This window comes from Mauremys reevesii, linkage group 10, assembly GCF_016161935.1.
Source record: "Mauremys reevesii isolate NIE-2019 linkage group 10, ASM1616193v1, whole genome shotgun sequence".
In the NCBI taxonomy this organism is placed as follows: domain Eukaryota; kingdom Metazoa; phylum Chordata; order Testudines; family Geoemydidae; genus Mauremys; species Mauremys reevesii.
The window spans coordinates 62,706,239-62,719,887 of NC_052632.1; the positions used below are offsets into that span (position 1 = coordinate 62,706,239).

At 46.1% G+C, this 13,649-nt stretch overlaps 1 protein-coding gene across 7 annotated transcripts in view; it reads left to right on the forward strand.

Moving 5' to 3' along the window:
* CIITA (class II major histocompatibility complex transactivator) overlaps positions 1-12,866 on the forward strand; it is a 102,914-nt gene extending 90,048 nt beyond the window's left edge. For all 7 annotated transcript variants that reach the window (XM_039492947.1, XM_039492946.1, XM_039492950.1 and 4 more), the window contains 6 exons: positions 1,317-1,409; positions 2,091-2,174; positions 3,810-3,893; positions 4,966-5,049; positions 8,407-8,502; positions 10,026-12,866. In XM_039492947.1, the coding sequence (XP_039348881.1) occupies positions 1,317-1,409; positions 2,091-2,174; positions 3,810-3,893; positions 4,966-5,049; positions 8,407-8,482 (421 nt within the window). In that variant the 3' untranslated portion in view covers positions 8,483-8,502; positions 10,026-12,866. The remainder of the gene's footprint in view (positions 1-1,316; positions 1,410-2,090; positions 2,175-3,809; positions 3,894-4,965; positions 5,050-8,406; positions 8,503-10,025) is intronic.
* Positions 12,867-13,649: the final 783 nt, after the last annotated feature.

A 13,649-nucleotide genomic window follows, 5' to 3' on the forward strand; every position in this document is an offset into this window, starting at 1 on the left:
TGGGGCCAACCCAATACCCCCTGCCACTCGCCTATGCGGGGCCGGTCAGGCCAGAGCTGCTCTTGAGCTCTCCCTCCTGCATGGGACTGGCCTAGCATTGCCACACGCAGGGGCGGCTCTACCGTTTTGGTTGCCCCAAGCAGTCATGCGCGGGAGGCACCCCGGAGCCGCGGGAGCAGCGGACCTCCCGCGGGCATGACTGCAGAGGGACCGCTGGTCCCGCGTGGCTCGGCTGGACCTCCCGCGGCTGCGGACGGTTCGCGGTCCGGCGGCTCCGCTTGAGCTGCCACAGTCATGCCTGCGGGAGGTCCAGCCGAGCCGGGGACGAGCGCCCCCTCCGCAGTCATGCCTGCAGCAGGTCCAGTCGTCCCGGGGCTCCAGCGACCCTCCCGCAGGCATGACTGCGGCAGGTCCGCCGGCCGAGCCTGCCGCCCCCCCCCCCAGCTGCAGGAGATGGGCTCGCAGCGGCAGGATGACCTGGGGCCCCAGCCTTTTGCCGCCCCCTAGATTTTGCCGCCCTAGGCACCAGCTTGTTTTGCTGGTGCCTAGAGCCGCCCCTGGCCACACGCCTCCTCCCCTCCGAGTTCCTCCACATCCTGCTAGGGGTCGCACCCTACTTTTTTGGCAAACTTTGCATTTGTCCCGTTTGCCAAGAAAAGTCGGGACAGGACTTAAAAAAGGGACTGTCCTGGCCAAAATGGGCTATATGGTCCCCCACCTAAAATCTCTTCCACCAGAAGGAAGTGCAGTGAGAAGATGTTCAGTTTTTCTCCTCCCTAATCCAGGAGAGGAAGCAGTGAAGATGTTTGTTATAGCACCATTTTTTTTTCTGTACATGTAGGGAGGAAACTCAGTTGGGACACAACTATTTCATAACTGTTTTAACAATGTTCCTTTTGTAATGTAAGTGGGGCATTAAGTGCTACCATTTGCATATCAAAGAAAGTGGGTCATGTAGTTCTATTCTTCTTTAAAATCTTCTTAGGCTCTGAGTTTGGAAAGCAAAGAGAGCTGCTTATTAGAAGAGCTCGAATATGCAAGATTGCTCTTACCCAGGGCTTAAATTCTTATAGAGTATTTCCCGTAGCATCTCCCCTCCCCACAACATGCTATAAAAACTCCAGAGGGTTTGAAAATATTTACCAGGCCTCCACTCCAGACAGCTCCGGCTGAATTTAAGCCCTGCACTTACCTGATTGCCTGGGTCCATTATAAAGAAGTAGCCAATCAAATTTATGAGCAGATATCTTAGATGGTCAATGGACAGGAAATAGTTAAAAGGAAACCTAGTAATGTCTTGCTTTGTGGTCCTGCAGCTTGGATGCTCTGAGTGAAAATGAAATAGGAGATGAAGGAACAAAAAGTCTCTGTGAAGTATTGTCTGAGCTGACATCACTGGAAACGTTGAAGTAAGTTGCAAGGTTAACAGTGCCAACTTCTGGGAGCCAGGAAAGAGAAATAGGCTAATCCTATGGCACTCAGAGTTGGGATTGTGGTTTGAGGCGTCCTAATTCCGTTTCAAGGCAAGCAGTTAATTTTTCCCAAGTTTGCCTTGTTCATAGTACATCAATTCTTTTACAAGAACTACAGAGAAATAGTAAATGCACAGTAAATATTAAGAGAAATTTCTTAATGTCTGATCCTGCCATTGCTCCAGATGTGAAATACCCATTGAAGGCAGTGGTGACTTTGAGTGTGGATGGATGGCAGGGTCTGACCTAATTAGCAAAATATATATTTTGTTCATTTAGATACATTAGGCATTGAAAATCACCAAGAGGAGATTTCAGGCTTTTGTTTTTCAGATAGGGTTAAATCCTCTATCTGGTTTATCAGCTTTCAAAACAAATATTGGTTACGGTCCTCAGAACTGCTCCACATTGACCCAGTCTTCTCTGAGATAATCTTGAAGGACAACATCATCTTAAATGATTCTGGGATGGGAAAATGTCAGAGTATTGGTGGTTATAGTACAGTCTCATGTTGCATCTCAGTGTCAAATTTTTAGAGCAACATGGAAAAAAATTACCCAACATTGTGATAACCTGGTTTAATAAACTCTATTAACAAGAACATCTTATTTGTACTAGCTTATCACAGAATAAGATAACAGATTTGGGTGCAGAACAACTAGCTACTGCTCTTCCTTCCTTATCCTCATTAAAGACACTTAGGTGAGTGTTTGTATTCTATTCTATTGCTTTGTATAAAGTATCTCTGTGCCTTAGTTCAGAAGATAATGACTATACTTGGAATTAATAATGCCCACATACTGTAATGAATTCACTATGGGCTTGGAGCTTCAGGCCTTAATCATATGATCAGTTCCACTGAAAGTGGTGGGACTGCTCCTTTGAGCAAGGGCTCCAGGACTGAGGCCTCTGTCTTGATAGTTCCTAAACACCAGCAGCACCGGATCCTATTTATTTGGGAGAAGATAAATGTAAAACTTAATCTGATATGGAGATACAAGTGCCTAACGTAGCAATATGTACCAAGAGGGACATTGCTTTTAAACCATACACAGAGCTCCCCACTGATCAATAGTTCTGCACATGGAACTGCTAGCCAGGGCCCCAATCCTGTGACAAGCTTTGCAGGGGTCTAGTCAGCAGAATCAAGGTCTAGATCACTGAACTACACCTAACAGGCTAGGACTTGACTCAGGGTATGTGGTTCACCTAGCCCAGTATCCTGCCTGACATGGGCCAGAATTAAATGCTTCAGAGCAGGGGCGGGCAAACTTTTGGGGAGGAGGGCTGCATCGGGTTTTGGAAATAGTATGGAGGGCCAGTTAGGAGAGGGGGTTGTGGCCCCTATCGCCCTCCCCCTCCAGGACTCCTGCACCATCCAACCCTCTCTGTTCCCTGATGGCCCCCCGGGACCCCTGTCCCATCCACCCCCACTCTCCCTCTCCCTGTCCCCTGACTTCCCCAGGAACCCCTGCCCCTGACTGCCCCCGCCACCCCATCCAAGCCCTCCTCTCATTCCTGACTGCCCCTCAGGACCCCTGCTCCCATTCAACCCCCCTGTTCCCTGCCCTCTGACCACCCAGACCCCTATCCACACCCCTGCCCCTTGCCCCCTCCCCGAACTCCCCTGCCCTCTATCCAACTCCCCCTGCCCCCTTACCGCGCTGCCTGGAGCACCGGTGGCTGGTGGTGCTACAGCCGCGCTGTCCAGCTGGAGCCAGCCATGCCGTTGCCACTGCGCAGCACAGAGCACTGGATCAGGCCGGGCTTAGAAGCTCGCAGCCCAGAGCATTGAGCCGGTGGCGGAGCAAGCTGAGGCTGCAGGGGAGGGGGGACAGCAGGGGAGGGGCTGGGGGCTAGCCTCCACGGCTGGGAGCTCAGGGGCCAGGCAGGAGGGTCGGCCGGCCCGCGGGCCATAGTTTGCCCACCTCTGCTTCAGAGGAAGGCACAATAAACCCTGCAGTTCAATTATGGAATAATTTGCTTCTAAGAGAAGCTTCTTCCTAACCCTTGTGCCCTGAAGCATAAAGATTTAGCCTCTGCAGGTTTTTAAATCATATCTAATATAGCCAACGATGTTCTCGTTATCTGTTTAAATGTCTAATCCTATTTTTGATTTATGTTTGTAAACTGAATAAGGGGAATATCTGGCTCTCAATAGGACTGTCATTTGATATTTAAAATGTCTTGAAACCATAATCTACAGAATGGTTGCAAATTAATAAGAATTAATCATACCCTAATATGTACCTGTCATGTTTGGAATTCTTTTCTTTAACTTACTAGTGAGCATTTTGCTTTATTTAATGGTGTTCCTGCTGTCTGTATTTTCTGCAGTTTGTACAATAACTACATTTGTGATGCTGGAGCGGAAAATATAGCAAAAATACTTCCTGCAATGGCATCTTTGAGGGTGCTACAGTAAGTATCAAATCTTCAGAGAGGATAAAGGGGAAAAAAGCTTGCTTGGATGCTGTTAAAATCTGATCTTGCAGATTAATATTTTATTGCTGTTACCATCAGCTGAGGAGTTTCAAATGCTTGGAAACTGGGAATTTGCACCCCTGTGTTTGTGGGAACAGAGAGAAGAGGGGAAGGAGAGAATTGAGGGGGAATAACTGGGGAAAGCTTTGTGGTGGCAGGTTGGGATAGGAAGAGAAAACCCAGGGGACAATGAATAGGACATAAGCTTGGGGGTTGGTTACAAGATGGAACCTAATAAAGCATTAGTATTTATGGTTAAGCCTGAAAGACAATTCTGCTCCCCCTTTCAAAACATAAACAGTTCTTACCCACTACAAACAGTGATAGCCACAGGATTTTGAGAAGGCCAGCGAGATTCTTAAGGGCACTACAGCTTATCTGATTCATTTGTTTTATTAAAAAAAAAGAGCAGGAAAGCTATATACCTTCCCCAGTTTCCTTGGACAGGAGAAATGTGTGTGTGCTGGGTCCAGATGTAGTTATCAACAATTAGAAAGATTTAAGGGACCGTTGCAGATATAACTGTATGTCCAGGAGCCACTAAACCACACAGAATCTGAAGGGATTTGGGGTGACTTCATAGCACTTCAGATGCTTTATAATTAACCGTGTAGCATGTCACAATTAATCCTGCCAGTACTAGATTCCTAAAATCAGGAAGAAAGGAACCTAGTGGGTTGGAGGTGGAGGTGGGACTTTCCAGGCCTTACAAGCCAACTTTAGATGAGAGAACAGAGTAGAAGATTGAGTTTGGGATGGGAGAAAAGTGGTAGAAGAAGGTAGAACATTAGGAGGATGGAGAACTTGTGTGGACTGACGGGATGATGGCTCAGGAGATTGACTGTCTTAATCAAGGACCAGATGGCAACCTGGGTTTTCCTTTGAGGACTAATTGTTATTGTTTTTTAATTAATCCCCATATCTCCTTTTATCTCAAGGATGATGTTTGATTATTGTGATGGTTAGTGTGTCCTAGACTAACAGCCACCAAATGTGTTTTTGCCTTCAGTGTTCAGTGTAACAAGATAACTGATGCCGGAGCCCAGAAGCTGACTGATAGCCTCAGAAAATGCCCCCACATCAAGAGTGTGGCGTAAGTCTCTGGACTGTGTCATTGTAGCTTAGATCTATAAACTGGGTTGGGATTTGTTCTGATGCTGGTTAATGGATTCGCCAGATTTGCAACAGGAACCAAAAATATCACTAGTCCAAAAGTAGCAACAGACATGACAGAAATGTCTGTTGGTTCTAACCCCTTCTGTGACAACAAGGGCTAGCCTGTGCCATTTACACACAGAGCTTCCCACCATGCAGGTTTCTCCCCGCAATGTACCTGACCTGCTCTGTGGGCTGGGACGGGGGAGATGTGACCCCACCTCCTGCCTAACGGGGCCATTCTGCATTCTAGGGTTCTTCCCGACCCCAAAGGGACACAAGGGGAGGCAGATGTTCCACAGTCACAGCCTGGCCCCAAGTGTCTGTACGTGGGAACGTACCTCAAAAAGCCAACAGCGAACATAAGTGCTATAATCTGAGAGGCTAAATACCATTGTTTGATTTGACAGCATAGGTCAAGTAAAACATTTTGATAGCGATGATTTCATATGAAGGGTAACAGGCTTTCGAGGGGAAGTGTGTGAGGACAGTAAACCTTTACTCTTCCATTTGGGAACTGCATGCCACTGGTGTTAGAAAATAAAGGTTTACTGTCCTCAGACACTTCCCCTCAATTCAACAGCTTGTTACACTTCATATGAAATCATCACTATTAAAATGTTTTATTTGAACTCTGCTGTCAAATCAGACAATGACATTTAGCTTCATTTTCCTTCATGAGGCACTGACTGGATTTACATTTCTATACTCATTTCCAGAGCTTAATACCAGACTAAGCCCTGGTCTACACTAAGGTCGGGGGTCGAACTAGGGTACGCGAATTCAGCTACGTGAATAACGTAGCTGAATTCGAACTACCCTAGTTCGACTTACTTACCGTCCCAGACGCCGCGAAGCGAACTCCGCGCTCCAAGGTCGACCTCGCAACTTCTCCTGCGGCGTACCGGAGTGGCTTAAAAAACATTGCAAACAGCATTTAGTTCACAGGCCCAAGAAAACTGTGCTAATGCCAGTCTGACACAGGCTTCATCTAGGACAGAGGTGGGCAAACTATGGCCTGCAGGCCACATCTGGCCCGCGGGACCCTCCTGCCTGGCCCCTGAGCTCCTGGCCCAAGAGGCTAGCCACCAGCCCCTCCCCTGCTATCCCCCCTCCCCTGAAGCCTCAGCTCGCCCTGCTGCCGACGCAGTGCTCTGGGCGGCGAGCTGCGAGCTTCTGGGGCAGCGCAGCTGCAGGGCCTGGCCTGACCCGATGCTCTGTGCTGCATGGTGGTGATGGCATGGCTGGATAGAGGGCAGGGGAATTCTGGGTGGTGGTTGGGGGTGGGGTGTGGATAGGGGTCGGGGGAACAGGGGGTTGAATAGGGGCATGGGTCCCGGGGGGCGCTGTCAGAAATGAGAGGAGGGGTTGGATGGGGTGGCAGGGGGCAGTCAGGGGTGGGGATTCCGGGGGAGGGCCGGGGACAGGGAACAGAGGGGGTTGGATGGGGCAGGAATCCGGGGTGGGGGCAGATAGGGGGTGGGGGCCAGGCCACAACCCCCTCCCCTAACCGGCCCTCCATACAATTTCCAAAACCTGATGTGGCCCTCAGGCCAAAAAGTTTGCCCACCCCGATCTAGGAGCTGCCAACAAAACAAAGGAATGAAACTTTTTGTAAAAGCGCGATGTCTGATGCTGAAATGCCTAGTCAAAGCCTGCGTTTTAAAAGGCACTGCCAAGGGTTGTTGGGCGATGGCATTAACTTACCTGGGCAGCTATGCTGGAAAGCAGCTCTTGCATCAGGGATTGTAGCTACATAACTAACTTTAAACTGGCCTTTGCTACAGCACTAACAAATGGACTTACTGGAACTTGAATCTTAAACAAATCTGCCCTGATAATAGCTAAAGAAGGGATATTAACCTGGATCCAAACACTCCTATCTGGGGAAATGCATGTCTGAAACCGAACTTTGTGGCTCAGGTCCATTGCTGATAACCAGGGCCAGCACCAGACCCCAGCGTGCCAAGCACGCGCTTGGGGCGGCGTCCCGTGGGAGGGCGGCAGGCGGCTCCGGCGGGCCTCCCGCAGGCATGCCTGCGGAAGGTCCGCTGGTCCCGCGGCGCCGGTGGAGCATCCTCAGGCGTGCCTGCGGGAGGTCCACCAGAGCCGCGGGACCAGTGGACCCTCCGCAGGCACATCTGCGAGAGGTCCACTGGCACCGCGGGACCAGCGACCGGCAGAGCGCCCCCCGCGGCGTGCCGCCCTGCTTGGGGCAGCGGAAATCCTAGAGCCGCCCCTGCTGATAACAGCGTTCAAGCTAAGGTTTGTTCACACTAAAAATACATGCTCTCTGATGTAAGAGCTACAGTATAGGACAACTCTCATGACAGTTAATTATAAGACCTGCTAGCCTTGTCACTGCCCTTTTTATGATGGGTTTCTAGTGTCCTCCTCCCTATGTCCTATCTCCACTCAGGATCCCCACAGGCTCACCAGAACAGGGAGAAATGAACTCCTCTGGACTAGTGCTATTGGATGTAATGGGGATTTATACAATTCTTTCTTGGGATGAAATCAGTGGGATTCTATAGGAATTGTGCTAAAATCCTGTACAAATATAGAAAGCACTTTCCGCTAAACCATTCAGTAGAATTCTATAGCAGGGATGTAGTTGTCTGGTCAATTCTATAAACAGGACACTCCAAACAAACAATTGAAGAGTTACCATTTTCCGATGTACTCTAGCCTTTTCCTTTCATCTTCTTCTGTGCTTTTGTGGCACTCTGTATGCTCCTTCTCACTGACTGCGGCCCCCCACCTCTCCCCTAACAATAGGGGGGCAGTTAACTAAGGGACGGAATTAGAGAGTAACCCGGTTGCAGCTTGCTCATTGCATTGTATTCTAGCTGACTTTGCATATGTTAATACTTCACATTACATCATTTTTTGTGGCATGTGAGGCTGCCAGTTCTGAAAGGCAGGCAGACGGACAACCCCTTTTGATCGCTGGCCAATGCTCTGGGGGAGTGGAGCTGTCAGTTCCGACAAACACTGAGGGTCAGGGTTTTTGGTGGGAACTCAGTACTGCTCCCAGAGGGGTGAACGTAACTCATTTTATGACCTGAGTCACACAGGAGTCTCTGATTGAATGGTTTTCCCTTCTTCTCTTTCTTCCACTGAAAAAAATATAGGTCTGTGGTCCTTAGAATAAAAAGGAGGGTGGGACGAAATGTAACAACTTTAAATATATTTGAAAAGGAAAGGCAGCTGTTGCAGAGAAATAGTGATGAAAGTTTGAAATTTAAAAATTCTGCTAATTTTTTGTTTTCCTTTTCAATTCACTCTCTCTTAGGATGTGGAATCCTACTATTCCCTATGGAGTTCTTGAGCACCTTCAACAGTTAGATTCTAGAATCAGTTTGCTGTAGAATCAGCTGATCCTGTGAAGGTAGCCGAACTATTTTATTTTTTTAACCCCGTAATCTGGACACTCTGAGGAGTTGGTTATTAAGAGGCTTATAGGATTGGGATAGGGACATTGGTGGAGCAGGGTTGCAACAATTAGTGCCCTGAGAGGCAAGAGTCCTTTTTGATGAGGGTGAGAAAAGGCAATGTTTTATGGGAGTACTGTTGGTTTTCATGGATATGGGGAAAGGGATCAGCTTTATTGCCAAGATCCTTGTTCTCCCCAGTGAACCGAAGGGAAGCCCTGCTGTGGGGAAAAAAACCCAAAGAACAAATGATAGGAAAGCCAGTAACTGGCTGGTAGTCACAATGGAACATACAAAGTTTGAGAGAAGAGTCTGTCAACATGTAAAGATTTGAGCTATTTCCTGTTATGCTTTGGAAAAAAACTTATCTGCATTTGAAATTGGCACTCACATGGTTGCCAAACCCCTCCTCCATGTTGCTGTCTAGTTAGAGATTCTGGAAGATCTTCTGAACACCATGCAACACATGCACTGTACTGCTGCTCTGATCCACCCAGAGGTTTTCACCAAGCCACATGCTCCCAGGATTGCTCCAGAAACACAATGGGCATTCCCAAAATCCTTACACAGGCAAAGTTGCTTCTTAGGCAAAGTCATCACTGATTCCTCCCATTTGGTTTGAGATGAGAATTTCAGGATTAGGTCCACTGTGTAGTTTGTATTCTTTCAAAATGTTGCCTTACAAAGTGGGAGCTTTGCCACCGATTGACAGCCTAAATCTTGCAGTTCTACAAACATGTTTAGAAAAAACGTTCACAGTATTTTCCACTGTTTCCTTTCGTGCTTAGATAAAAAGCAGAGCATCTGGAGTGGGAATGCAAAGTGGTTTGGAAAGTGAGGGGTGGGAGTGATTTGACAAGAGACGACTTGATCATATCTAGTCAGTCCCTTTTTCCCTTCTCAGTCCAGTTTGTGGCTGGGAGGCAATGTGGATTCAGGCTGTAAATCTTAATCCTAGGTGGTTTCTATGAAAGTATCCTGTGGGCATCTCTGATATTGTATGGAATAGTAGTAGCACAGTTAACACTTTACTCAACATCATGCTGCAGGAAGCATATATACTCTTAGCCAAGCATGGTATATTCAGCATCTTCCACTCATCCTCCTGAGTTCCCAGACCTGCTCAGAGCACAAAAGCTTTATGCATTCTGGTCATTGAATGGCCCTCCTTGTTCTCCACTGCATGCTATTATTAGACACTGTGTCTTTTAGTGTTTTCAGAGACTGTAAATCAAGACTCTGAAGTGTAAGCAGTTTGCAGACGCTGATTCCACAGTTTGTTTGCCCAGTTCCCTGGCAATAAATTTGCAAGCCATTTTAGAGCCTGATTCTGATCTCGCATACACTGAATTAAATCAGAATTACAACCCTACTGATGTCGGTGTCACTGACACCAGTTACTTTTGATTTCATGGAGATGAACATTGGTGATGAAGCTGAAGGGCACAGAACTAATATTGTGCTTTCATCATTTTCACAGGTAATGTTAAGAGGAGATGAAATTATTACTGAATTTTCCCATCTTGTTTGCTGCTTTATGAATGAGGAAAAAACGTAGCAACTACACTGGCTTTCCTGAGAGCTACAGAATGGAAAGTTACACTGGAGCTTCTGAGGACAGTTGAGAACAGCAGAGATCCAAATGCTCATACTGTAGTTAAGCAGGTCCATTCAAATGCTATTCAAATGGACTGATTCTGCTCCCCTTGATCAAGCCATTAAGAGTTATGTAGGATGAAGCTTCACAGGTGTAAAGAAGACCACGCTACAGAGGTCACCATTAAAAATAATCAGAGGTTGCTTCCGTAATATAAAACTGTATAATAACCACACTTCCCACACAGTGTGATGGAATTAAGTCTATGGGAACAGTGGCATATAGCTGTGGATTCTTTTTTGTGATGCCCACTGTATCTGAAACTGCAGCTGGCATGGTGAGATTGAACGATCAAAGTCCAGTGTTGGAGTTTTCACATGCAAATCTCCATTGTAAGCACTAGGATTTAGAACATTAGCAAGATTGCTCAGCCTAAAGATGGAAGCATACTGATGTAGGGGCATGAAAATCCCGGCATATTTACCCAATCCTATGAATTTACAGGTGGCACTTATCAGCATTTTTGTCAAATGTTACACTAATCACATCTGCAGTGATAATGTTGCTTTCTTATGGTGTTTCATCCAAATCTGTTATTCACTTATTGTTGATGTAGAGCCCTTTAAATAAGATGACAAGGGAAAAAATTACAGGGAAAGGTGAAATTAAAGGTAGAAAATGTGAATGATTTTTAACAAAAGAGCTTCACAGAAATCCACATACATTTAAAAGGGTTCAATCTGCTGCACAGAAATCCTGAAAAATGACTCTAGAAATATGCAATCAGATTTTTAACTGGTCTTAAATGAGATCTGAAAACTGACGTATCTGAATGAATGGAAAGTTTGTTTGAACTGACCGTGAGGAATTTACAGTAAAACCCGAGGGCCCAAATCATCAACACAAAATACATGTCAAATTACACACAATGCTTTTGTGAAGCAAAAGATTTGAAATTGAAAGTTTTGATTTTGAAAATGAATGTGTATTCTCTCTCCTATTCATGTTCAGGAACTGGATTCAGGGTTCTGTGATGTCTCACTTACCCTTCCCAACGCGATAGTTGAAACAGACTGTTCAACAATCTCAACTTCAACATGAAATCACAACTTCACATTGTTTCATAGACCACATTTACAGAGTCTCAAAGAACCAGGCATGCTAGACAAGCCAATTTCAGTATATCAGCACATTTAGCTGCTAGCCTCTGTATATAATGATCCAAATTCTGATCCTACTGAATTGAGTGGCGAGACGTTGATTTCCTGTTTATTTCAGTTTGCCCGTATGATATTGGAGGGATTTTATGGTTTTCTAGAGACAAGTGTCAGGACAAGCATAATGATTTCCTGTGCAAAGGACTGGAAATGGGAAAAATGAGATTAAATGGGAGAAGCTGGAGATGACTTTATATACTCCAAAAATTGTAAGGCTAGATTCTTGCACCTCATTCTGGTGTTGCAAAGGAGCTCAAAGCTAGCTCAACCAGCTGCTGAAAACTAGCTCAATCAGCTACTTGAAAATTTCCCCTTGGTAAGAGGAAACCCAGAATGGCATAGAGACTCCACCATCTCCCTTGGATGTAGGGACCAAAGTACAGCTGCATTCCAGCTATTCCTGGCTGCTGGAACAGCCCCTGGAGGTCAAAGGTAGCCAGGTGTAGGCTACTCTAATTTAATCTGATGACCAGTCCTTTGCAGACCCCAAATTCTAGGACAGGTCCCGGTGGCTGTACATAGTTACCCATCTGGGCTAATGTTTCTCATTGGAATAGCTTTCCCACACTGTCACACATTGATTGGCTGATTCCAGCCATGTGCAAAACACTTGAGGCAATGCATCTTCCTGTTGAACTTGAAAGGTTAGTGAGACGGTCATCTGCTCAGGAGCAACCACAGAACCCTGGTCTCTGCTGACTTCTGAAACACACTCATATGTTCTCATTCCTTTGTCTAAAGGCAACCCACCTTGAGATGAGCCTTCAAGTTCTTTCCAACAACTTATGTCTTTCTGCTGACATTTCTCTGTTTCCAGAATCTCTTCAGAGGGGATGAAATAAAGAAAAGGGGTAATGGAGGATTGAACCAGCTTTAAAAAAGGGGATGGAGGGTGGGAGAAGACCAGCTAAATGGAGGTAACGGTGAGAGGGAGACAGGGCTGGGGGTGGAGGAAGATGGAATCCAGGTGATTATGTTTGTTGTGGAAAAGGAGCCATTTTCTTCATTTTGTGCCAGGCTTTTAAACAACTGACAGGACAGGGGGAAAACTCTCTGAAAATAAACAACAACCTATCCCTGCTGCCCTTCCCCATTTCATCTTCATGAATGGTTTTATAGTCTTGGGCCAACTCCTGCATGTAAAATTCCCACCAATACCCGCAGACGTTCTGGAGTGCACATTGGTGGCAGCCCTATAAATTGTCTTTTCTTAACAAAGTTGTGGCATGGGACAATGGATACTATTTTAGGGCCATATTTTGCAACCCCTCCTCACAGCAAGTTATGGAAAGATCTTACTAAACAGTTAGTGAGATAACTGAATGTTATGGAGCTTTTACACTGGATTGTATAAAACGTTTCTTAGTTGCACTGGTATGTTCCTTTAATGTGTCTGAGTCATGTAAAGATAATGTATAGTTTGTATAAACTCAGATGCAATTTCTTTGTGTATTTTGTTTGTAAACTTTTTTAAATTTAATAAAATTGCACATTCTTTTTACAGTAACTATTTCATTTGCTAAATAGTTTTGATGTTCTGTTTAAAAGTTACTCAATTCTCTGTTGGTTCCCAGTTGCAATGTCAGGCTCAGGACTTCCATCGCCTCAGCCAATGGAAAGCTGAGCAATGCCTGAAGTCCTTTAAAGATCTGGGCCTAAATCCACTGTAGGGAATAATCATGAACTGACAAAAGGATGGCCAATATAAGCTAATAGATATTCCCCTTGCTTTACCGTCAATGAAACACCCAGAGGCTGCATCTTAAAGTGGTGTCAGGATTATCAGCCAAGTATGGGGTCAAGATCTACAGCCCCCTCTTTGGTGTTCCATGAAAATACACTTCTTAGATTTATTGCCCGAGGGCTTTTAGTGACTGCCGGAACCTCTTTGTGGTAAGTAGGAGGTACATAAGCAGCAGATGCATCATTCTCAAACCTGAACAAAGACCGAACTGATTCAATACTTCCTGTGTTTAGACTACCATCGAATGGACATTTGAGCAGGAGCTCAGCAATTCTAAAATTTGGCCCCCTTTATATCGGTGCCCACATACAGAGTAGCTGCCTAAATCGAGGTCTCCACCGTTGAACATTTTGGCCAAAGTGATTTGCCTAAGATCGGACAAGTCAGGGACTGTCTAGCAAAGAACACAGCTCTCAGCACTCAGCCACCCTGCTATGACCATGTTGGCCGTCCCCAACAAGGACCCACGCCTGTGAAGTGCAGAGTAGCTTGTCTGACTTACTCCGCCTCTTGCAGGAGCAGTCACTAGCCTTGAAAGCTTTGTTC